The 21,233-nt window shown below is 40.5% G+C and overlaps 1 protein-coding gene across 1 annotated transcript in view; it reads left to right on the top strand.

The window, feature by feature from the left end:
* The window catches only part of Bub1b (BUB1 mitotic checkpoint serine/threonine kinase B), a 45,761-nt gene extending 24,821 nt beyond the window's left edge, over positions 1-20,940 (top strand). Inside the window, exons 7-19 of the mRNA XM_013010006.1 lie at positions 601-736; positions 2,115-2,164; positions 3,298-3,358; positions 3,517-3,622; positions 5,167-5,441; positions 6,771-6,904; positions 7,449-7,589; positions 11,733-11,833; positions 13,472-13,621; positions 15,092-15,234; positions 16,523-16,694; positions 17,971-18,077; positions 20,429-20,940. Coding sequence (XP_012865460.1) covers positions 601-736; positions 2,115-2,164; positions 3,298-3,358; positions 3,517-3,622; positions 5,167-5,441; positions 6,771-6,904; positions 7,449-7,589; positions 11,733-11,833; positions 13,472-13,621; positions 15,092-15,234; positions 16,523-16,694; positions 17,971-18,077; positions 20,429-20,645 — 1,793 coding nt within the window. The 3' untranslated portion in view covers positions 20,646-20,940. The remainder of the gene's footprint in view (positions 1-600; positions 737-2,114; positions 2,165-3,297; positions 3,359-3,516; positions 3,623-5,166; positions 5,442-6,770; positions 6,905-7,448; positions 7,590-11,732; positions 11,834-13,471; positions 13,622-15,091; positions 15,235-16,522; positions 16,695-17,970; positions 18,078-20,428) is intronic.
* The last annotated feature ends 293 nt before the right edge of the window (positions 20,941-21,233 follow it).

Here is a 21,233-nt window from a genome sequence, read left to right as displayed (position 1 = left end):
GGGGCCTGAACTCTGGGCCTGGTGCTGTCCCTCAGCTCTTCAGCTCAAAGCTAGCATGCTATCACTTGAGCCATAGCACCACTTCCGGCTTTTTTTTTCTGCTTATGTGGTGCTGAGGAATTGAACCCAGGGCCTCATGCATGCAAGGCAAGCGCTCTTCCACTGAGCCACCTTCCCAGCCCTAGCATTCTACTTTCAAGCCACATGCTAAGCCTAAAATAAATATAAGTAGTATAGAAGTATAAAGTTTTCCCAACCTCCATTAAGTTTTTGGTAGTTTCTTAGTTGTTAATAGCAAGAATGTAATTTAACAGCTTTATGAAATAAATAATACAATTTACTGAATTTACTGATATTTTGTTTGATTTTAACCTTTTATTCCAATCATGTTCCCCTAAGATAAGTTAATTAAAGAAATAGTATGTGCTCAGTTGAATATAACTACCAATTTATACTAGGAATATAATTGGAAAGACCACTAATGACATAGATACTTGATGTGGTTAGTGGATATCTAGAAAAAGAGTATGTTAAAGCTAATGTCAGAACATCAGAAGGTGAGCTTTGAAAATAGCACTTTCTTCATAAGCCAGACATTAGTTTTATTTATTTTAATACAGCAAGAAGAGAAGGAGCCTATCCAGGAGACAGTAAAATTGCAACCTGCATCAGAGTCTCAGGAAATGGCAAGAATGGCTTTATCCAGTTCTGTTTATCCACTAAATTCTTATCCCAGGTAAGACCTCATCATGGAACGGATAGATCTTATAGGTGCTGACTTTTTTCCATCAAGGAAAACTACATGTTTCTGCTAGATGTGTTGTGGATACCTGTAATCTTAGCACGCAGGAGGCTAGACTGGGCTACAGAGTCAGAGACCTTGTCAAAACAAAAAATAAAACTAAACAAATTTACCAAGAGAACTGCTATTGGCATTGAACAATCTCCTTTTGTGCTTGATTTTTGCTTTATAAAAATTAAAGTTTAAGCCGGGCACTGGTGGCTCATGCTTGTAATCCTAGCTACTCAGGAGGCTGAGATCTGAGGATCAGTTGAAACCCAGCCTGGGCAGGAAAGTCTGTGAGTCTTATCTCCAATAAACCACTAGAAAACCAAAAGTGGTGCTGTGGTTCAAGTGATAGAGCGCTCACCTTGAGCTGAAGAGCACAAGGACAGCACCCAAGCCCAGAGTTCAAGCCCCACAATGGACAAAAAAAAAATTACAGTTTACTATTTTACTGCCTGGGGCTGGGAATGTAGCTTAGTGGTAGAGTGCTTGCCTAGCATGCATGAAGCCCTGGGTTCAATTCTTCAGTACCATATACATAGAAAAAGCTGAAAGTCGCTGGCTCAAGGGATAGAGTGCTAGCCTTGAACAAAAGAACCTCAGGGACAGCATCCAGGCCCTGAGTTCAAGCCCCTGCTTGAATAGTATAACTTAGTATCTCTTATTGAGTATACTTCTACAACATTTTGTTTGTTTGTTTGTTTGGGTCATGGGGCTTGAACTCTGGGCTTGGTCACTGTCCCTGCGCTCAAGGCGAGGGCTCAACCACTTGGTCCACAGTGCCACTTCCAGTTTTCTGGTGGTTAATTGGAGATAAGAGTCACACGGACTTTCCTGCCCGGGCTGGCTTTGAACGGTGATCCTCAGATCTCAGCCTCCTGAGTAGCTAGGATTACAGGCATGAGCCACCGGCACCTGGCTACTTCTACAACATTTTTAATGACTGAAAGTTCCATATTTAATAAAATTTGTAGTAACAGTGGTAGGAAACTTTCCTCATCTTAGAGTGAAGAAGATTCTATTGAATGTAAAATCATCTTGCACTTTAAACAACTAATAGTATTTCTGGCCAGCTGCTGATGACTCAGGCCTATGACCCTAGCTATTCAGAAGGCTGAATCTAGCCTGGGCAGGGAAGTCCATGAGACACCAGAAAACTGGAAGTAGTACTGTGGCTCAAAGTGGTAGAACACTAGCCTTGAGCAAAAGAGCTCAGGGGACCCCACCATCCTGGCCCTGAGTTTAAGCCATACCACTGACAAAAAACAGATATAAAGTAAAATAAATATGTCTTTAGCCACATATTTTAAACCCAGTTTCTTCACAGGGAACCTTCACTTGCAGAAAACATTTGTCGAGAACAACCTCATTGTGAAGGTGAGTTGTATTTGAAAGCCTCATAAAGAGCTTGTACCTAGCAAGTACATTATGAGACACATAGTAAATGTTTTTCTTAATTACAGCAATTGGATCGAAAGGGTGAAAAGGAGGAATAGGATATTCTTGTACCTTTGAATCATAGAATTTGGTATAAACATGATTGGAAATAGGATAGATTGTTGAAAGAATATTTTCATAAAAACATCACTGCTTGAAATACTAGGCTTAAATATAATCTTAAGTTTATACTAAGTCTTAATAATCTTCCACTTTAGTTCCTGTACGCTGAGTTAAACTCAGTAGTAAAGTTCAGGAATCAACGGTAAGGGAAATGGTTTTTGGAGGGAAGAAAAATTTTAAACTTATATTCAGATGGGTTCTCTTTTTCTCTTTAGAAACAACATGGTAAAAATGGTACAAACATGAACATCACTTGTAAACAGTTTACCAAATCTATTGACCACTAATTCTAGCTATCAATTTACCAAATGTAATTCACCTCAGTTTGTAGAGTACAGAAGTATAGAGGAGTGTGTCAAGCAATGGAGGAATATGTAGCTGACAAAATAAAGCATTGCATGGCAAACCTTTTTCTATCCAGTATATGGATTTTACTTTGCATTCTTTTTTCATTTTTCTTTTTTTTTTTGGTCAGTCGTGGGGCTTGAGCTACAGTGCCACTTCAGTTTTCTAGTGGTTATTGGAGATAAGAGTCTCACGGAGTTTCTTGCCTGGGCTGGCTTTGAACCACAATCCTCAGATCTCAGCTTCTTGAGTAGCTAGGATTACAGGCATAAGCCACTGGGCTCCTGGTTTAACAGTATGATTTTTTTTTAAATTTTTTTTTTTTGTCAGTTGTGGGGGCTGAACTCTGGACCTGGGCTCTGTCCCTCAGTTCTTTAGCTCAAGGCTAGTACTCTTTCCACTTGAGCCACAGCTCAACTTCCTACTTTTTTCTGCTTATGTGGTGCTGTGGAATTGAACCCAGGGCCTCATGCTTGCAAGGCAAACACTCTACCACTGAGCCACCTTCCCAGCCCCAACATTATGAATATTTTTAATGGATAGTTGTCTTGAAGAGTAAAGCATTTATTCCTAAAAGTATATACATCTAGTCTCTTTTTCTCTAGGTCCCGACATGCCTTTTTCCATTTTCGATGAATTTCTTCTTTCAGAAAAAAAGAATGAAAGGTTTGTTGTTTTTTTACTTTTTTATTATTAAATAAGGATAATTTTTACCTATTGCTAAATGAGAATATTAGTGTCTCAAGGATGAATTAGAGGGTTATGTTTTTAAGCAAAACAATTGTTCTAAGTGATATTGTACTAAGTAATACATCTTTTTATAGTCTTCCTGCAGATCCCCCACCGGTTTTAGCCCAACGAAGACCACTTACTGTCCTCAAAACTGCAGAAAGCATCGCCTCAAATGAGGATGTGTCTCCAGATACTTGTGTAAGGAGCAGTGTTCCTAAGTTAATACAAAATGGCTGGTGAATTGTTTCATTCAAGTCTCTCAATGGTTTAGAGTTAAGAGCAAGTATAACACCTATGAGAATAGTGCTTGGGAGGTAGAAGCAGGAGGATCTCAAATTCAAGGCCAGCCAACCTGGCTTACACTGTGAGACTGTGTCTCAAAAAAAGTTGAAGATAAGATTATAATCACCAAATTGAACTGAGCACAAAAAGGATAGTATCATTAGCATCATTACCAGGAATGCAGATCAAAACCACAACCACAGCAAGAGCTGGGCGCCAGTAGCTCATGCCTGTCATCCTAGCTACTCAAGAGGCTGAGATCTGAGGATTGTGTTTCAAAGCCAGCCCAGGCAGGAAAAGTCTGTGAGACTCTTATCTCCAATAAACCACTCAGAGAACTGGAAGTGGTGCTGTAGCTCAAGTGGTAGAGCCCTAGCCTTGAGCTGAAGAGCTGAGGGATAATGCCCAGACCCAGAGTTCAAGCCCCACGACTGACAAAAACAAAACAAAAAACCACAGCAAGATAGGACTTTACATCCACTAGAATGCCTAAACTACAACAAGTGTTTTGGGACATGAATGTAGAGAAATTAGAATCTTCATACATTGCTGTGGCTTGGAAAATTCTCTGGCAGTTACAGTAAGAACCCCAATTCTCCTAGCCATAAATTCAAAAAAATGAAACATATGTTCATATAATATTATACCCAAACGGGGCACCAGTGGCTCATGCCTATAATCCTAGTAGGAGGATTATGATTCCCAGGGGGACAGCAGATTACGAGGATATTGTGTAGGAAAAAGTCACAAGAAAAATAATATTAGTGGACTGGGAATGTGATTTAGTGGTAGAGTTCTTTCCTAGCACGCATGCAGGCCTTGTGTTCGATTTCTCAGTACCACATACACAGAAAAGGCCAGAAGTGCCACTGTGGCTCCAGTGGTAGAGCTCTAGCCTTGAGCAAAAGAAGCTCAGGGACAGTGTCCAGGCCCTTGAGTTCAAGCCCCAGGACTGGCAAAGGAAAAAGAAAAGTAGTATTAGAGCTTTAATTCTTTTGTGAAGTTTGTGTATAAAATCCATATAGTATATATTTTTCATAAAGTAATTTGTTTCTGTGTTCATGATGCAAAATTATTTTCTTCAAATACTATCATTTGCTTTTAGCTTTTTTATTTTTTATTTTTTGTTGGTCATTGAACTTGAACTCTGGGCCTGGGCGCTGTCCCTCAGCTCTTCAGCTCAAGGCTAGCGCTCTACCGCTAGAGTCACAGCACCACTTCCAGCTTTTTTGCTTATGTGGTGCTGAGAATGGAACCCAGGGCCTCATGCATGCAAGGCAAGTGCTCTACCACTGAGCCACCTTCCAAGCCCTCATGTGCTTTTTAAAATTGTCTTTACCTAGAAATTCTGATATGCTCCTGAATCCTATGTCAATGATCCAATGTGTGTTTATGTAAAAAAAAATAGACCATACATTCAGTGAAACATTTAGCTAAACTTTATCTGGTTTTTATTTTAGGATGAATTCACAGGAATTGAGCCTTTGAGTGAAGATGCTATCATCACCGGTTTCAGGAATGTAACTATTTGTCCTAACCCAGAAGACACTTGTGACTTTGTTAGAGCAGCTCGTGTTGCCTCTACTCCTTTTCATGAGATAATATCCTTGAAGGACCTCCCTTCTGATCCTGAGAGACTGCTGCAAGAAGAATATGTTGATGCAAAGACCTCTGAGGGCCAGCAGATCACATGCAGCACTAGCTACCATCAAACCCTCAGCAACAAGAAGCTAAGGTGCCTAGGCGGGCAAACTTTACAAGCCAGAGTATTTGCTCTTATTCTGTGTATACTTGTCCATTACAGTGATTAGCTGTCAAGCTCTGACTCAGCCAGTTACTGAGCTGCTATGTACTTTATATGATAATAAGACTGTTCCAGATAAAAGGATTAGTTTGACTATGAGAGAACTAAATTTTTTGTTTGGAAGCAGTGAAATTTCAACTCAGAGCCTTGTACTTGCTGGGCGGGTACTCTACCATTTTAACCATACCTCTCAAGACTAATTCTTTAACCAGTCTATGCTTTTAAAACTGCATTTCCCTAACAAACTTTTAGTCAGGTGCCAAGATGTGCTCATGTTGTAATGATTGAGTTTCCTTTTTCCTTTTCCTTTCCTTTTCTTATTAAAGGCCAGAAAATGCAGGCTCTAGATGAAGTGAAATAAAGTCACTGTCAGTGTTGGTCAATATTTCTCAGTAGTATGGAATAATATAAAACAGGCATGTACTATAAATTAGGTAAATAAAGTCATAAGTCCAGAATTGTAATCCTGGGACTTGTTTATCCACCAGTATAAAGGAAGTCAGTGAGAGCCTAATTATGAACTTATTTCTGAATAATGACTTTAAAATAAAATAGAATCCTAACTTGTTTTTTTTTTGTTGTTGTTGTTTGTTTTTTTTTTTTTGGTCAGTCATTGGGCTTGAACTCTGCATGGGCACTGTCCCTGAGCTCTTCAGCTCAAGAGTGCTCTACCATTTGAGCCATAACACCACTTCCAGTTTTCTGGTGGTTAGTTGGCAATAAGAGTCTCATGGATGTTCCTGCCTGGGCTGGCTTTGAACTGTGATTCTCAGATCTCAGCCTCCAGAGTAGCTAATATAGGTGTGAGCCACCAGCACCCGGCTCAAGCTAAATTAAAATCAGTTATTTTTAACAAAAAAGTCAAGGCCAGGTATGATGATATGCTTATAACCCCAGCTACTTGGAGTAGATGTTAGAGCTGTAAGGTCATTCTAATCAAAAGCCAGGTTTGGCACAAGAGTATGGTCTCAGCTGTGCAGAAGGTTTAGGCTAGGATGGAGGTCCACACATGGCCTTAGGCAAAAATGGGAGACCCGACCCCCAAAATAACAGAAGAATGTGGCTCAAATATTAGAATGCCTGCAAGCATGAGATCCAGAGTTCAAACCTAGTACCACCAACAAGAACCAGAAAAAGATAAATCATAGATATGTGTGTGTACATACGTATGTATAAAAATTTGTAAATTTATCAAATTTAACGGAAGTAAGTTAGTATATGTTATTCTATGAGAACCCTTTTCCTCTGTGGTTCTTTCAGCCCAATCATTGAAGATAGTCGTGAAGCTACACATTCTTCTGGCTTTTCTGGATCTTCTGCCTCAGTTGCAAGCATCTCCTCCATCAAAAGTCTTCAGATTCCTGAGAAACTTGAACTGACTAGCGAAGCTACAGGTAGGATAATACAACTCACAGACACACATCCAGATCCATGTCTAATGAACACTTATTTATCTCAGAAAACTAAGTTTTTTTCCCTTAAAGAAGTGGCCAAGAGGCTGGGTGCCGGTGGCTCACTCCTGTAATCCTAGCTATTTGGGAGGCTAAGATCTGAGGATCGTAGTTCAAAGCTAGCCCTGGCAGGAAAGTCTGTGAACACTCTTGTCTCCAATTAACCACTAGAAAACTGCAAGTGGTGCTGTGGCTCAAGTGATAAGAGTACTCGCCTTGAGTTGAAGAGCTGAGGGACAGTGCCCAGGCCTAGAGTTCAAGCCCCATGACTGACAGAAAAAATAAATAAATAAAATTTAAAAAAGAAGTGGCTATGAATGGAATTTCTAGAATAGACTGATATTAACTGAACATAGTTTCAGAGGAATGCAGTTAGATTAGCAGTGTTGATTTATAACTTGGCTTGTTTCTTTTTCCCCTCCTCTGCTATTTATTTTAAGCATTTAGATGTTTTGCCTGAAGGCTTTTCAACTTTTTTTCTCCTCAGAAAACCCTTTGCAGTCACCCTGGTGTTTACAGAATCGCGAACAGCTACTAAAATCCCTACCAGAGTTAAGTGCTTCTGCAGAGTTCTATGTAGAAGATAGACCAATGCCTAAGTTGGAAATTGAGAATGAAATTGAATTAGGTAAGTATCACCGATGCATGTCCTTTTGTGATACTATTACAATCTTTATAATTGAGTTTGATGCTTGTGCACTATAAAGTTCCTAGGTTATAAGAAATAACATTGTAGCCAGATGCCAGTGGCTCACACCTGTAATCCTAGCTATGAGGGAGGTTGAGATCCTGCCAGCCTGAGCAGGAAAGTTCATGAGACTCTTAACTCTGATAAACTACTCAGAAAAAGCCAGAAGTAAAGATACACTAGCCTTGAGCAAAAAGAAGCTCAGGGGCAGCACTCAGGCCCTGAGTTCAAGCCCCAGGACTAGGATGAAAAAAAAAGAAATAACATTTTGTACAAGTTGATACATTAATGACTTCATGTCCTAGTAATAGTAGCTATTTTTTTGTCCTCTTTTAGTTTGTGACAAATGGTCCTAAATGCTACTAAACAGGAACCAGTGCCTCTTGCTCTGAAACCAGGAGGTAAAGGATAGAAGATTAATATGTTCATATTGGTTCGTTTTTTGTTTTTTTTGGGTCCAGTCGTGGGGCCTGAACTCTGGGCCTGGGCACTGTCCCTCAGCTCTTCAGCTCAAGGCTAGCGCGCTACCACTTGAGCCACAGCGCCACTTCTGACTTTTTTCTTTCTGTTTATGTGGTGCTGAGGAATCGAACCCAGGGCCTCATGCATTCAAGGCAAGCGCTCTACCACTGAGCCACCTTCCCAGCTCTGGTTCTTTTTTTTTTTAATTCTTCTTTTTTTCCTTTATTATTATAGAGGTGATATACAGAAGGATTACAATTTATATGAGTCAGGTAATGAGTACATTCCCTGTCATACAGTATTTTCTGTTCCCTCATTCTCTCCTAGTCCTGCCCTCCTGTCTCTACCCACGAGTTGTATAGTTCACTTTCACCAATGTCTAGTGAGTTCCTCTGTTGCACTTTTTCATCCTTTTTCCCTCGAGTTCTGTGCCTTTTCCCCAACCTCCTGAAAATATACACATGAATATACCATACGTAAGGAAAAGTCAGAGTCATCAAAAAAATTAAAAGGGAATAAAAAAGGAGAGAGGTCCCTTGTTTCCATATCTTAGAGTTCATTTTGATGCACACGCACACACACACACACACACACGCACATACACACACACAGTTTTGTGTTAATATGAAGAGGCACATAGGCATTGCACCTTTGTGTTTCTTAAAAGTATCCTCTTTTAGGAGAGAAACACAAAGGCACAGTACCTAAATACCTCTTTGCATTTATATGAAGTAATAAACATATGGAAATGAACTCTAAGATATGGAAACAAAATTCTTTTTTAAAAAAATTGAAAATATATATTTTTATTGAAAAGATAGTGTGCAGAGGGTTTAGTTACATGAGCAATGTAAAGCATACATTTCCTATCAAGCATTGTTACCCCCCTCCTTTGTTTTTCCCCTACCATCCCTTTTCTCCTCCTCTTCCCCCATTAAGGGCACCCCCCTCCGCCCGCCCCCCGCCCCCCCGCCCAAGTTGTGAAGTTTGTTTTCAACATAGTGTCTTGTATATCTCATTGTTACAGTGGGTCATCCTGTATCCTTATTTCAGCATTTTGTTATTTCCCTTCCCCTCCCCAATTAGAAAAATGTATATACAGGGCTGGGAAGGTGGCTCAGTGGTAGAGCGCATGCCTTACATGCCAGAGGCCCTGGGTTCGATTCCTCAGCACCATATAAGCAAAAAGAAAAAAGCCAGAAGTGGCGCTGTGGCTCAAGTGGTAGAGCGCTAGCCTTGAGCTGAAGAGCTGAGGGACAGCGCCCAGGCCCAGAGTTCAGGCCCCATGACTGGACCCAAAAAAAAAAGAAAAATGTATATACAAGATGCAGGACACCAGAATCAAATACAGTGACAACAGGGGTTGTGCCATGGGGGAAGAACATACAAAGAAACAAAAGAACGAAAAACAAAAAATTCACATACGTTCTTAGTTTTTGATGATTCTGTCTCTACCTTATGTATGGTGTATTCATGTGTATATCTTTAGGAGGGAGGGAAAGGCACAGAACTTAAGGGAAAAAAGTGCAGCAATGGAGCTCACTAGACATTGATGAAAGTGAACTGTACAACTGGTGAGAAAAAAGTGGAGAAAAGAAAAAAAAGAGTGGAGAGTAGGAGAGAATGAGGGAACAGAAGACACTGTATGAAAGGAGATGTACTTATTACCTGACTCATGCAATTGTAATCCCTCTGTACATCACCTCTATAATAACAATAAAGTAAATTAATTTTTAAGTATCCTGTTTTAGTCTCAGTATATGTATCTAAAATCCTGTATAATTTGCATTATTCCAGTGTATTTTATTATTTATTGAGATTTAGTGATTACATAATTTCACAAATTTTACAGTATGGTGAGAATATACCATAGATAACTTAAAGTTACAAACACATTTTTAACCTTCATGAAGCAAATTGTCATTATCGTGGTCTATAATGTTTGTGAGGTCTATGAGCTTTGACAATACAATTATTCCATATTGGGTGATATGTACATTTCTTTCCTTTTGCTTAGTGTAAGCTGTTCCCTCTTTCCCTCTCATTCCCTCCCTCCTATTGTTGCCCTTGAGTTGTTCAGTTCATTTTTATCAATGTTCAGTGCAGCTGATGGGCCCCTCTGTTGTATGTTTTCCCGTTTCCCTCTATTCCAGTATATTTTAGATCTAATTTCTGCATATCAGAGAGAACATGTGCCGTTTGTCTCTCTGAGCTAGACTTACCTCACATAACATGATTTGTTCTTGTTCCATCCATTTCCCTGCAAATGACATTATTTTATTCTAATGGCTGGGTAAAATTCCATTGTATATATAGATACCACATTTTTTGGATCCACTAATCTTTTGTGGGGCATCTGGGCTGTTTCCATATCTTGGCTATGGTGAATAGTGCGGCAAAGAACATGGATGTACAGGTGTCCTTATATCCCTGGCTTGTGATGTTCAGGATAGATGCCCAGGAATGGTATGGCTGTGTCATATGGAAGGTTTATGTTTATTTTATTTTTATCAGTTGTGGGGCTTGAACTCTGGGCCTGGGTGTTATCCCTGAGCTCTTCAGCTTAAGGTGAGCGCTCCACCACTTGAGCCACAGCGCCATGTCCAGTTTTCCAGTGGTTAATTGGAGATAAGAGTCTCATGCCTAGGCTGGCTTTGAACTGCAATCCTCATATCTCAGCCTCCTGTGTAGCTAGGATTACAGGTGTGAGCCACTAGTGCCCATCTATGTTTAGTTTTTTGAGGAACCTCCAGACTGCTTTCTAGAATGGTTGTACTAGTTTATATTCCCACCAGCAGTGCAGTAGGGTTCCTTTTCCTTACATCCCCACCAACATTTGTTGTTCAAATTCACAATGTTGGCCAATCTTATTGGGGTGAGATAGAATCTCAGCGTTGTTTTGATTTGCTTTTCTTTTATGGCCAGGGATGATGAGCTTGAGCTCCTTGTATTTATTGGATATTAGGCCTTTGTCTGATATATTGCTGGTACATATCTTTTCCCAGTTGGTTGGCTGTCTTTCTAGTTTAGTAACTATGTACTTAGCTATGCAGAAACTTTTTATTTTGATGTAGTCCCACTTGTCAAGTCTCTATCCTTGTGTTCCTGGGACTCTATTAAAGAAGTTTCTGGGCTGGTAAGGTGGCTCAGTGGTGGAGTGCTTGTCTTGTATGCCCTGGGTTAGATTCCTCAGCACCACATAAGCAGGAAAAGCCAGAAGTAGTGCTTGGCTCAAGTGGTAAAGCACTAGCCTTGAGCTGAAGAGCTTGAACTCTGGGCCTGGGCACTGTCCCTCAGCTCTTCAGCTCAAGGCGAGCGCTCTACCACTTGAGCTACAGCGCCACTTCTGGTTTTCTGGTTTTTTTATTGGAGATAGGAGTCTCACGGTCTCTCCTGCCCGGGCTGGCTTTGAACCACGATCCTCAGATCTCAGCCTCCTGAGTAGCTAGGATTACAGGCGTGAGCCACCACCGCCCGGCTTCTCCTAATTTCTCATGTAGTAGTTTCAGAGTTGAGGTCTTTAAACCACTTTGAATTGATGTTAGTACATGGTGACAAACAGAGATGTACTTAAAGGGTTTTTTTGTTTGTTTTGCTTTTAATGGAATCAAACCTCAACAGATAATGAAGATTATTGTATTAAGCAAGAATACCTAATATGTGAAGATTACAAGTTATTCTGGGTAGCACCAAGAAACTCTTCAGAGTTAACTTTAATAAAGGTGAGCTTGATGGGTTATACTTTTACTTACCTTGTAAATATAGGTTGGAGCAATAACAATAATTCTGGTCCCCTGGTACTATCAAATCTTTCTAATTAGTATACAGGATTCCTTATGGGAAAGTCAGTGGGCACCAAGCAATCAGTCATCTTGTAGGCCAAGATCAGATATCAGAAAAACTATTGTGTAAATTTCTCAGTATGTCTACCAGTTTTGATTGTTGTGTTGTTGGGGTTTTTTTTTTTGTTGTTGTTTTGCCAGTCCTGGGGCTTGAACTGAGGGCCTGAGTACTGTCCCTAAACTTCTTTTTTTTTTTTGGGTCCTGTCGTGGGGCCTGAACTCTGGGCCTGGGCGCTGTCCCTCAGCTCTTCAGCTCAAGGCTAGCGCTCTACCACTTGAGCCACAGCGGCACTTCCGGCTTTTTTCTTTTTGCTTATGTGGTGCTGAGGAATCGAACCCAGGGCCTCAGGCATGCAAGGCAAGCGCTCTACCACTGAGCCATCTTCCCAGCCCCTGTCCCTGAACTTCTTTTGCTCAAGGCTAGCACTCTACTACTTGAACCACAGTACCACTTTTGGCTTTTTCTGTGTATGTGGAGGAATCGAACCCAGGGCTTCATGCATGGCAAACACTCTACTACTAAGCCACCTTCCTAGCCCATTTTGTTTTTTTAGAAAATCTGTCTTGTTTTTTTACTTGCTCCAACCTGGACACATCTGGTATCACCTGAAATTTCCATTCACCATCATCCTAGATGGTCACATTACCTTGTCGTATAGTAGATATCCAGTGTCTTGGCTCCTACTTTATTCCTTCTTTCTTGGTTTAATGCCTTACATTTGGAGGAGCATATATCCTTTAGTTACTTTCTTTTTTCTTTTTTTTTTGTCGGTCGTGGGGCTTGAACTCTGGGCCTGGGCGCTGTCCCTCAGCTCTTCAGCTCAAGGCAAGCGCTCTACCACTTGAGCTACAGCGCCATTTCCGGTTTTCTGGTGGTTTATTAGAGATAGGAGTCTCACGGTCTTTCCTGCCCGGGCTGGCTTTGAACCGAGATCCTCAGATCTCAGCCTCCTGAGTAGCTAGGATTACAGGCGTGAGCCACCAGCGCCCGGCTAGTTACTTTCTTAAGGAAGCAGTTTCTTCCTGCTAGAGTCCACTTTCCTTGGAGCTTTTAAGTGGATTGTTACTCTTATTCTCTTTTCAGCTGTTCAATTTGGTACTATTTTATGTTAAGATATATTTATTTATTTACTTATTTTTTGTTGGTCGTGGGCCTGAACTCTGGGCTTGGGCGCTGTCCCTCAGCTCTTCAGCTCAAGGCTAGCGCTCTACCACATGAGCCACAGCGCCACTTCCGGCTTTTTCTGCTTATGTCATGCTGAGGAATTGAACCCAGGGCCTCATGCATGCAAGGCAAGCACTCTACCACTGAGCCACCTTACCAGCCCCTCCTAAAGTTTTTGATTCTACCCTTACCCCTTAGTTGTGGTACTGGGAATTAAACTTGACCTTCATTCAAAAATGCCCCTTTACTATGATTTCAGTTGGAATAGCAGAAAGGCTAGGAGAATTGTGTTTTCAATATGCTAACTATAGACACACATTGTAATTGCTCTTATTTTAAAATATTCCTTGCAGGTATTCACTCATCCTGTCCCATGGGATTTTTACATCCACCTCAAGCTAAAGGAGCGTCTAAATGAAGAGTGTGATCAGTTTTGCAGCTGTTACCTATACCAAGACGGTTGTATCATTTGGTACCAATATATAAACTGTTCCACCCTTCAGGTTTGCACTACTTAAACCCTTCCAAAGTTCTCAAGGAGAGAGAATTATGTTCCACTTAGAACATAATTCCTATGAATTGCCTAGTTGTAGACCAACAAAATTACAAGTTAAAAGCATTGATCATACCTGAGTGCCAGTGGCTCATGTCTGTAATCCTGGCTACTCAGGAGACTAAGATATGCATATTAGCCCGGTGCCGGTGGCTCACGCCTGTATTCCTAGCTACTCAGGAGGCTGAGATCTGAGGATCGCGGTTCAAAGCCAAAGCCAGCCTGGGCAGGAAAGTTCGTGAGACTCTTATCTCCAATAAACCCACTAGAAAACCGGAAGTGGCGCTGTGGCTCAAGTGGTAGAGCACTCGCCTTGAGCTGAAGAGCACAGGGACAGCGCCCAAGCCCAGAGTTCAAGCCCCACGACCAACAAAAAAAAAAAAAAAAAAATTCATATGATCTCATTTCAAAGCCAGGCTGAGCAGGAGAGTCTTATCTTCCATTGAAGACTCGTATCCACCAAAAAGCCAGAGGTGGAACAGTGGCTCAGGTGGTAGAGCCTTGAGCACAAAGGCTCAGGAACAGCCACCAAAATAAAAACTAAAAAAGATAATTTTCTGAAGTTATTTTGACCAAGGTATTTATTATTTTTATTTTCTATTTATTCACAAGGGGAAAGAATTAAACAATGAACTCCCATGAACTATTCATGTGACTAGGATAACTGGCATTTTTATATTACTGACCTCCACTGGATTATTATTTTATTTTATTGTAATTTAGTGAAGATAAAGAGTCTCACAGACTTTCCTGTCCTGATTAGCTTTGAACTGTGATCCTCAAATCTCACCCTCCTGAGTAGCTAGGATTGCAGGTATAAGCCACTGGCACCCAGCTTGGATTATTTTTTAAAATACAGATTTTATTTATTTATTGTGTGGGTATCTGCGAATGTACATGTGCATGTGAACCCATGTGCCAGTCCTAGAGCTTGAACTCAGGCCTGAGCACCGATTCTGAGATTCTTTTTCTCAAGGCTAGAATGCTACCACTTGAGCCATAGGGCCATTTCAGGCTTTTTCTGAGTAGTTTATTGGAGATAAGGGTCTCATGGGCTTTCCTCCTGGGACTGACTTTGATCTGTGATCCTCATATCTTGGCCTCCTGAGTAGCTAGGATTATAGGTGTGCCCCAGTGCCTGGCTTCAGATTCATTCTTTAAGTTCTTTATTCATTATCTCCTGAAAATCCTTATAGTTTGTTTTTGTTCTTTCCTAGTCTGGAGTTTGAACTCAGGGCTTAACACATGCTGATCTGCATCCCCAGTTATAAATCATGAGAATCTTAAGGAAATCTTATTGTTGTTAAACTGGGGTGTAGGCCCAGACTGCATTCTAGAGTACCAAGCAGAAGGTATCATGGAATAGAGTACAATTCAAGTGACCCAATTTGAGAAATAGTCTTCTGTCCTTCTATTCCAGGATCTTCTCCAACACAGTGAATTTATTACCAGTGAAATAGCAGTACTGATTATTTATAATGTGTTGACATTAGTGGAGAAACTACACAAAGCAGAAATCGTTCATGGAGATCTGAGCCCAAAGAGTCTGATTCTACGAAACAGGTTGTTCCCTTTTTCTGCTTCTTATTGTCAACTTTCTCTGAAAATATAGATAATTGTCATATTTATGCTTTTGGCAAAAGCCTGTCTATAAAGCTATTATGTTAAAAGAATACTAGCTACCTGAATGTCAATAATCATTGAGAATAATTTCAAATAATTTAAAAAGCCACATTGAGGAACTACATTAAAGAATTATCCAGGGCTGGGAAGGTGGCTCGGTGTTAGAGTGCTTGCCTTGCATGCCTGAGGCCCTGGGTTCGATTCCTCAGCACCACATAAGCAAAAAGAAAAAAGCCAGAAGTGGCGCTGTAGCTCAAGTGGTAGAGCGCTAGCTGAAGAGCTGAGGGACAGCGCCCAAGCCCAGAGTTCAGGCCCCACGACCGGACCCAAAAAAAAAAAAAAAGAATTATCCAGGGCTGGGATGTAGCTCAGTGGCAAAGCGCTTACCTAGCAAGTGCAATGTCCTGGGTTCGATCCCCAGTACCAAAAAATAAGACAAAAAAAAATTATCCACTAAGTATTGTAATGATTTTTGTCAAGGAGAAATGTAAGATATGAATGCTGAGGAATGTTAAACAAATTGTCAGGTTATTCTTTTCGTAGGGCTTGTGCGATGTAGCAAAGATACTGCCTCAGTCAGTTCAAAGTGAAGTAACAGCCAAGAGAAGTTGATAGAGCCAGGAAAGTGGCTTAGTGCTCAGATAAAACTTAGTTTATCCAACATGTTCAACAAATTAATCCAGTATAGGAAACAGGAAATGAGACCCAAGTAATAACAGAAAAATAGGGACAATGTTAAGGCATGAACAAACTAACAACAGTCAAAATTTGTTTTTGGAAAGGACTAGAAGACTAGCATGCTCTTTGACTGCTATATTTATTTTGTCTGTTAATAAAGCAGCCTACTTTAAAGATGTTTTGTCTATACCAATCCTGTGTCTTGCACCAACATTTAATTTTCCAAGCTCATTAGTTTGCAGTTATTAGCTGAAATGCTTCACATTACTTTGCTTAACATGTAAAAAGGAAATATGGTGGACATGTAATAATATCCTATGGTAGTTGACAGTGGCTTACACATACTTTGTATCACCAAACAGATCTTTGCCATTTGGCCAGAGGCACACCACTGCTTCTGCATGTGTGTTGTTATAACTAGACACTGGAGGGTGCTCTTGGTCTAGCTAAAATAAGCATGTGGTTTGTTTGTTTTTTTAAAATAAAAACTGGCTATGCAGATTCTTTTATGTCCTGTTTTTATTATCTCTTTCTCTTAAATTGAGCTCAGAATCCACGATCCCTATGATTTCAATGAGCACAATCAAGCTTTGAAGATAGTGGACTTTTCCTATAGTGTTGACCTGAGAGCGCAGCTAGATGTTTTTCCCCTCAGCGGCTTTCGGACTCTACAAATCTTGGAAGGTCAAAAGATCCTGGCTAACTGTTCTTCTCCCTACCAGGTAAGTGTGAGACCAGCCTGAGCAGACACAGAGAGGGTTTCTTAGTCTCTTATCTATGTAGATAAGCTATGAGAGCTGTTTACTGCTATCAAGTCTTCTAAAATAGATGACCTAGTTTTCAAATATTGTATCACCACTTCAAGTTAAGTGTAATTTTTTTCTCACAGTGCTAAAGAATATACACATACATGTGCAAACAGGACTGAGTACCTAAGAGCCAGTGCGATTTCTACTTACTGTCCATCAGTGTAGTCTTTTATAAGTTATTTTTTAGGATCTTTGCTAATAATAACAGTTTCTACTCTTGGTACATTGGAATTATTGTGAGGATTAAATACAATATAATGTATGTAAGAAGAACATTAAGGTAAATGTAACATGTTTACATTTTATAAAGATGACATTTTATGCAAACATGTTTGAGGCATTTTGCTGACTGAATAGCTTGAATCTAAAGGAGTCACATGGACTACGTGAGGTCACAGCTAGGATCCATACTTTTTTTTTGGTCAGTTGTGGAGCTTGAACTGAGGAACTTGAACAGGCACTGTTCCTGAGCTCTTTTTGCTCTACCACTTAGAGCCACAGCTCTACTTCTGGTTTTCTGGTGGTTAGATGGAGGTAAGAACCTATGGACTTTTGGCTGAGAAGGTGGTTAGTGGAAGAATGCTTTCCTAGCATGCATTAAGCTCTGGGTTTAATTCCTCAGTACCAAATAAACAGAAAAGGCTGGAAGTTGCATTGTGGCTCAAGTGGTAGAGTGCTAGCCTTGAACAAAAGAAGCTCAGGGATAGTGCCCAGGCTCTTGAGTTCAAGCCCTAGGACTGGCAAAAAAAGAAAAAAAAAAAGACTCTATGAACTTTCCTTCCCAGTCTGGCTTTGAACCATGATCCTTAGATCTCTGCTTCCTGAGTAGCTAGGATTACAGGCATGAGCCATCAGTGCCTAGCTTAGTACATTCCTATTCAGTAGATCTACAGATTCATTTGGTAGTTCAGTTCATTTGTTGTCTTTTTTTTTTTTTTTTTGGTCCGTCATGGGGTTTGAACTCTGGGTCTGGGCATTGTCCCTCGGCTCTTCAGCTCAAGGCGAGCAGGCTCTGTTGCTTCTTTAGGGAGTTGTTCCCTTTCCTTTAGGGGTCAGGCACAGTCCCCTGAAAATTATGTCATAAAATAAATTTAGTTAAGCTTTGTAAGGCTTTTCACCATTATGTAAATTAACTTCACAGTAGAGGTAGTGAAATATTTTTAGCTCATGGAGTTTTTTGTGATTTCAGGTAGACCTGTTTGGTATAGCAGATTTAGCACATTTACTATTGTTCAAGGAACACCTACAGGTCTTCTGGGATGGGTCTCTCTGGAAACTCAGCAAAAATATTTCTGAGTAAGTATTGGGAATTTTGGGTCTTTGTTGTCCAAATAATTTTCTCTCAAATGTTCTCTCTGCTTTCATTAAAAAAAAAAACCTTAATTATCTCAAACCAAGTGCTAAGGTAATTTCACTCATTAGAGTATCAGCAGAGCACCTGGTGTAGGATAAAGGCGTCACTAATTAAACCTAAGAGGCAAAGCGGGGTGTTGGCTCATGCCTGTAATCCTAGCTACTCAGAAGGCTGAGATCTGAGATCTGAATATCTCAGTTCAAAACCAGCCCAGCCAGGACATCATAAGACTCTTCTCCAATTAAGCACCAAAAGAGCTAGAAATAAAGGTTTGGCTCAAACAGTAGAGCTCTCGTCTTGAGCAGAAAAATGCAGAGATAGCACCAGGCCCCGAGTTCAAGCCCCAGGACCAGCACACACAGAATAAAAAAATAGTAAGAGTCAGTATTCAGATTTCAGCATATTCTGAACCTAGGTGCCACAGAGAGACTGGCATTAAGGTTTCTTGGTTCAGCTGTGCTATCAGGAACATTTGGGAAGAATAATTTTCTAATCAATTGGTGTTAGTCTTAAGCCCTTTTTAATAGTGAGTGTTAATAAGCATCTCTTAAAGAGAGTTTTTAAATTATATACTAATTTTAGGTTATTATTTATTTAATGAGTGGGTAGAACCAAACCAAAGAAGAATCTTCTGGTGAAGAAATAATGATCTTTTAATAAGAGATCTGCTCAGTCTTGGAATCATAGTACTCCCTCAAGCATGCTCATAAAATTGATTAAATGCCTAGGCTCCACTTTAACTTCCTTTTTTTTTTCTTTTTGGTCGCTCTGGGGCCAGAACTCTGGGCCTGGGCGCTGTCCCTCAGCAATTCAGCTCAAGGCTAGCACTCTACCACTTGAGCCACAGCGCCACTTCTGGCATTTTCTGCTTATGTGGCACTGAGAAATCGAACCCAGGGCCTCATGCATGCAAGGCAAGCGCTCTACCGCTAAGCCATCTTCCCAGCCCCCACTTTAACTTTCTTAACTAATAGCTTTCCAGAATAGTTTGGTTTAAAGAAAAAAAAAAGTGTTGGGCTGGGAAGGTGGCTCAGTGGTAGAGCTCTTGCCTTGCATACCTGAGGCCCTGGGTTCGATTCCTCAGCACCACATAAGCAAAAAGAAAAAAAGCCGGAAGTGGCGCTGTGGCTCAAGAGGTAGAGCGCTAGCCTTGAGCTGAAGAGCTGAGGGACAGCGCCCAGGCCCAGAGTTCAGCCCCAACGACCAGACCCCCCAAAAAATAACACACACAAAAAAAAAGTGTTGAAGATTTTGATGTTCTTTCTCTACTCTCCCTTCCAAAACACTGAAATGTAATTTTTTTAATTAATCCAGTCACATTTGTCTCTTACATGATTTTTTTTTTCCCTTTGTTTTTGTGCCAGTCTGGGGCTTAAACTCAAGGCCTGGGTGCTGTCCCTGAGCTTTTTTTTAAAGCTCAAGGCTAGCGCCCTACCACTTGAGCCACAGTGCCACTTCTGGTTTTCAGAGAGGTTTATTGGAGATAAGAGTCTCACAGTCTTTCCTGCCTAGGCTGGCTTTGAACCAAGATCCTCAGATCTTAGCCTCCTGAGTAGCTAGGATTATAGGCGTGAGCCACAGATGCCAGGCCACTTCAGCTATTTTTGGTACTTAATTGAGGGCAAGAGCCTCACAGTTTCCTGCCCAGACTGGCTTTGAACTACGATCCTCAGATCTCAGCCTCCTGAGTTAAGGAGGTTTTTACTGGCTTTTACTACATATACTTTTTAAATAGACTTGAAATCAGTGACTAAGCAGGCATCTCCAACTGGCTGTGGTCCCAGCAGGTCTAGCACAGCAGAAACAGTTGAAATTTCCTAACAGCTCTGCCCTCTATCAATCACAATAGAAAAAGGAGAGAACGAGGAGTCATAGGTTTTCAGCATGTTATTTCAGCCAAATGTGGAGTTCTTTAAGAATGGTGAAGAGGACAAACATTCAGGCAAGAAGGGACACTACAGTCTTTCATGACTTAGGCTTTAGGAACATTAGAGGAAACATTTTCTTTTCCTTGTATACAGAAAAGGTGCTTCATCTTAATATACAGAAGAAAATTGTTGATTCACAGGAGACTGAATCTCATGTGTGCTGACATGGCTTTTCCTAGGGTGTAGGCCTTCATTGTAATTCCTCCCTGAGTTTCAAGAAACATCTGAGTGATCCCTAACCCTAGAGTTGGAGATGTTACCTCAAATCATCTTGGTTTCATAAATGTACTACTGAGTTAAACTAAAAAAGAGTTGTAATTTTCATATGCCTAATCTTGATGAAAATGATTTTTATATATTTTTAGGCTAAAAGATGGTGGATTGTGGAATAAATTCTTTGTGCGGATTCTGAATGTCAGTGATGAGTCCACAGAGTCGGTTCTGAGAGAACTCGCAGCAGAAATGAATGAGGTTTTTGACAGCACATTCCACAGTCACCTGAACAAAGCCCTGTGGAATGTAGGGAAGTTAATTAGTCCTGGGGCTTTGCTTCTTCAGAAGGACAGGCAGATTCCTACCTGACACACATGGGTGGACTGTGGAGCACTGGGTCTGTACATGCTGTAATTAACTGACGGTACTTGTAGGCACACTACCAATACTTGTGTCCTTTCTGGTAGTTACTCTGGTCTACTTTCTGAGTAACTGGCATTTTCTACATAGCAGTGGGCCTGTGTCAGCCTTATGACTCACTTTTATTCTAAATGGTTGCATGAGAATGAGCACTCAGTTGCATTTAACCTTTAAGTTTCTGCTTTCCTCTGTACACAAATAACCTTGTATTTTATAAATAATAAAGTAGCATTTGTTAAATTTGTCTCTAACATTTCATCTACTTTTTGTAAACTAATAAATGGTTTGATTTCGCAGAGAGGAATTATTTTACCATGGAAATTTGGGCATCTTAGGTTTATAGCAGTTATGAAAGGATTGTGATAAGACAGAATAGCCAGTTTGGACCTTTTAGTAAGTGGTCTAGTTTCTAAAGTGGGTAAAATGATGCACATAGGACAAATTTTCTTAAATTTCAAAGGGGTAAAATTGTATTTTCTGTGTATGGCTACATTTCAATATTTCTAGTTCATTATTACCCTTGGTCTTCTATCATGT

The sequence above is a fragment of the Dipodomys ordii genome, unplaced genomic scaffold (assembly GCF_000151885.1).
Source record: "Dipodomys ordii isolate 6190 unplaced genomic scaffold, Dord_2.0 Scaffold11, whole genome shotgun sequence".
NCBI classification, from domain to species: Eukaryota; Metazoa; Chordata; class Mammalia; order Rodentia; family Heteromyidae; genus Dipodomys; species Dipodomys ordii.
The sequence above is the reverse complement of the archived record's forward strand: the minus strand, read 5'-3'. Positions and strand labels throughout refer to the sequence as shown.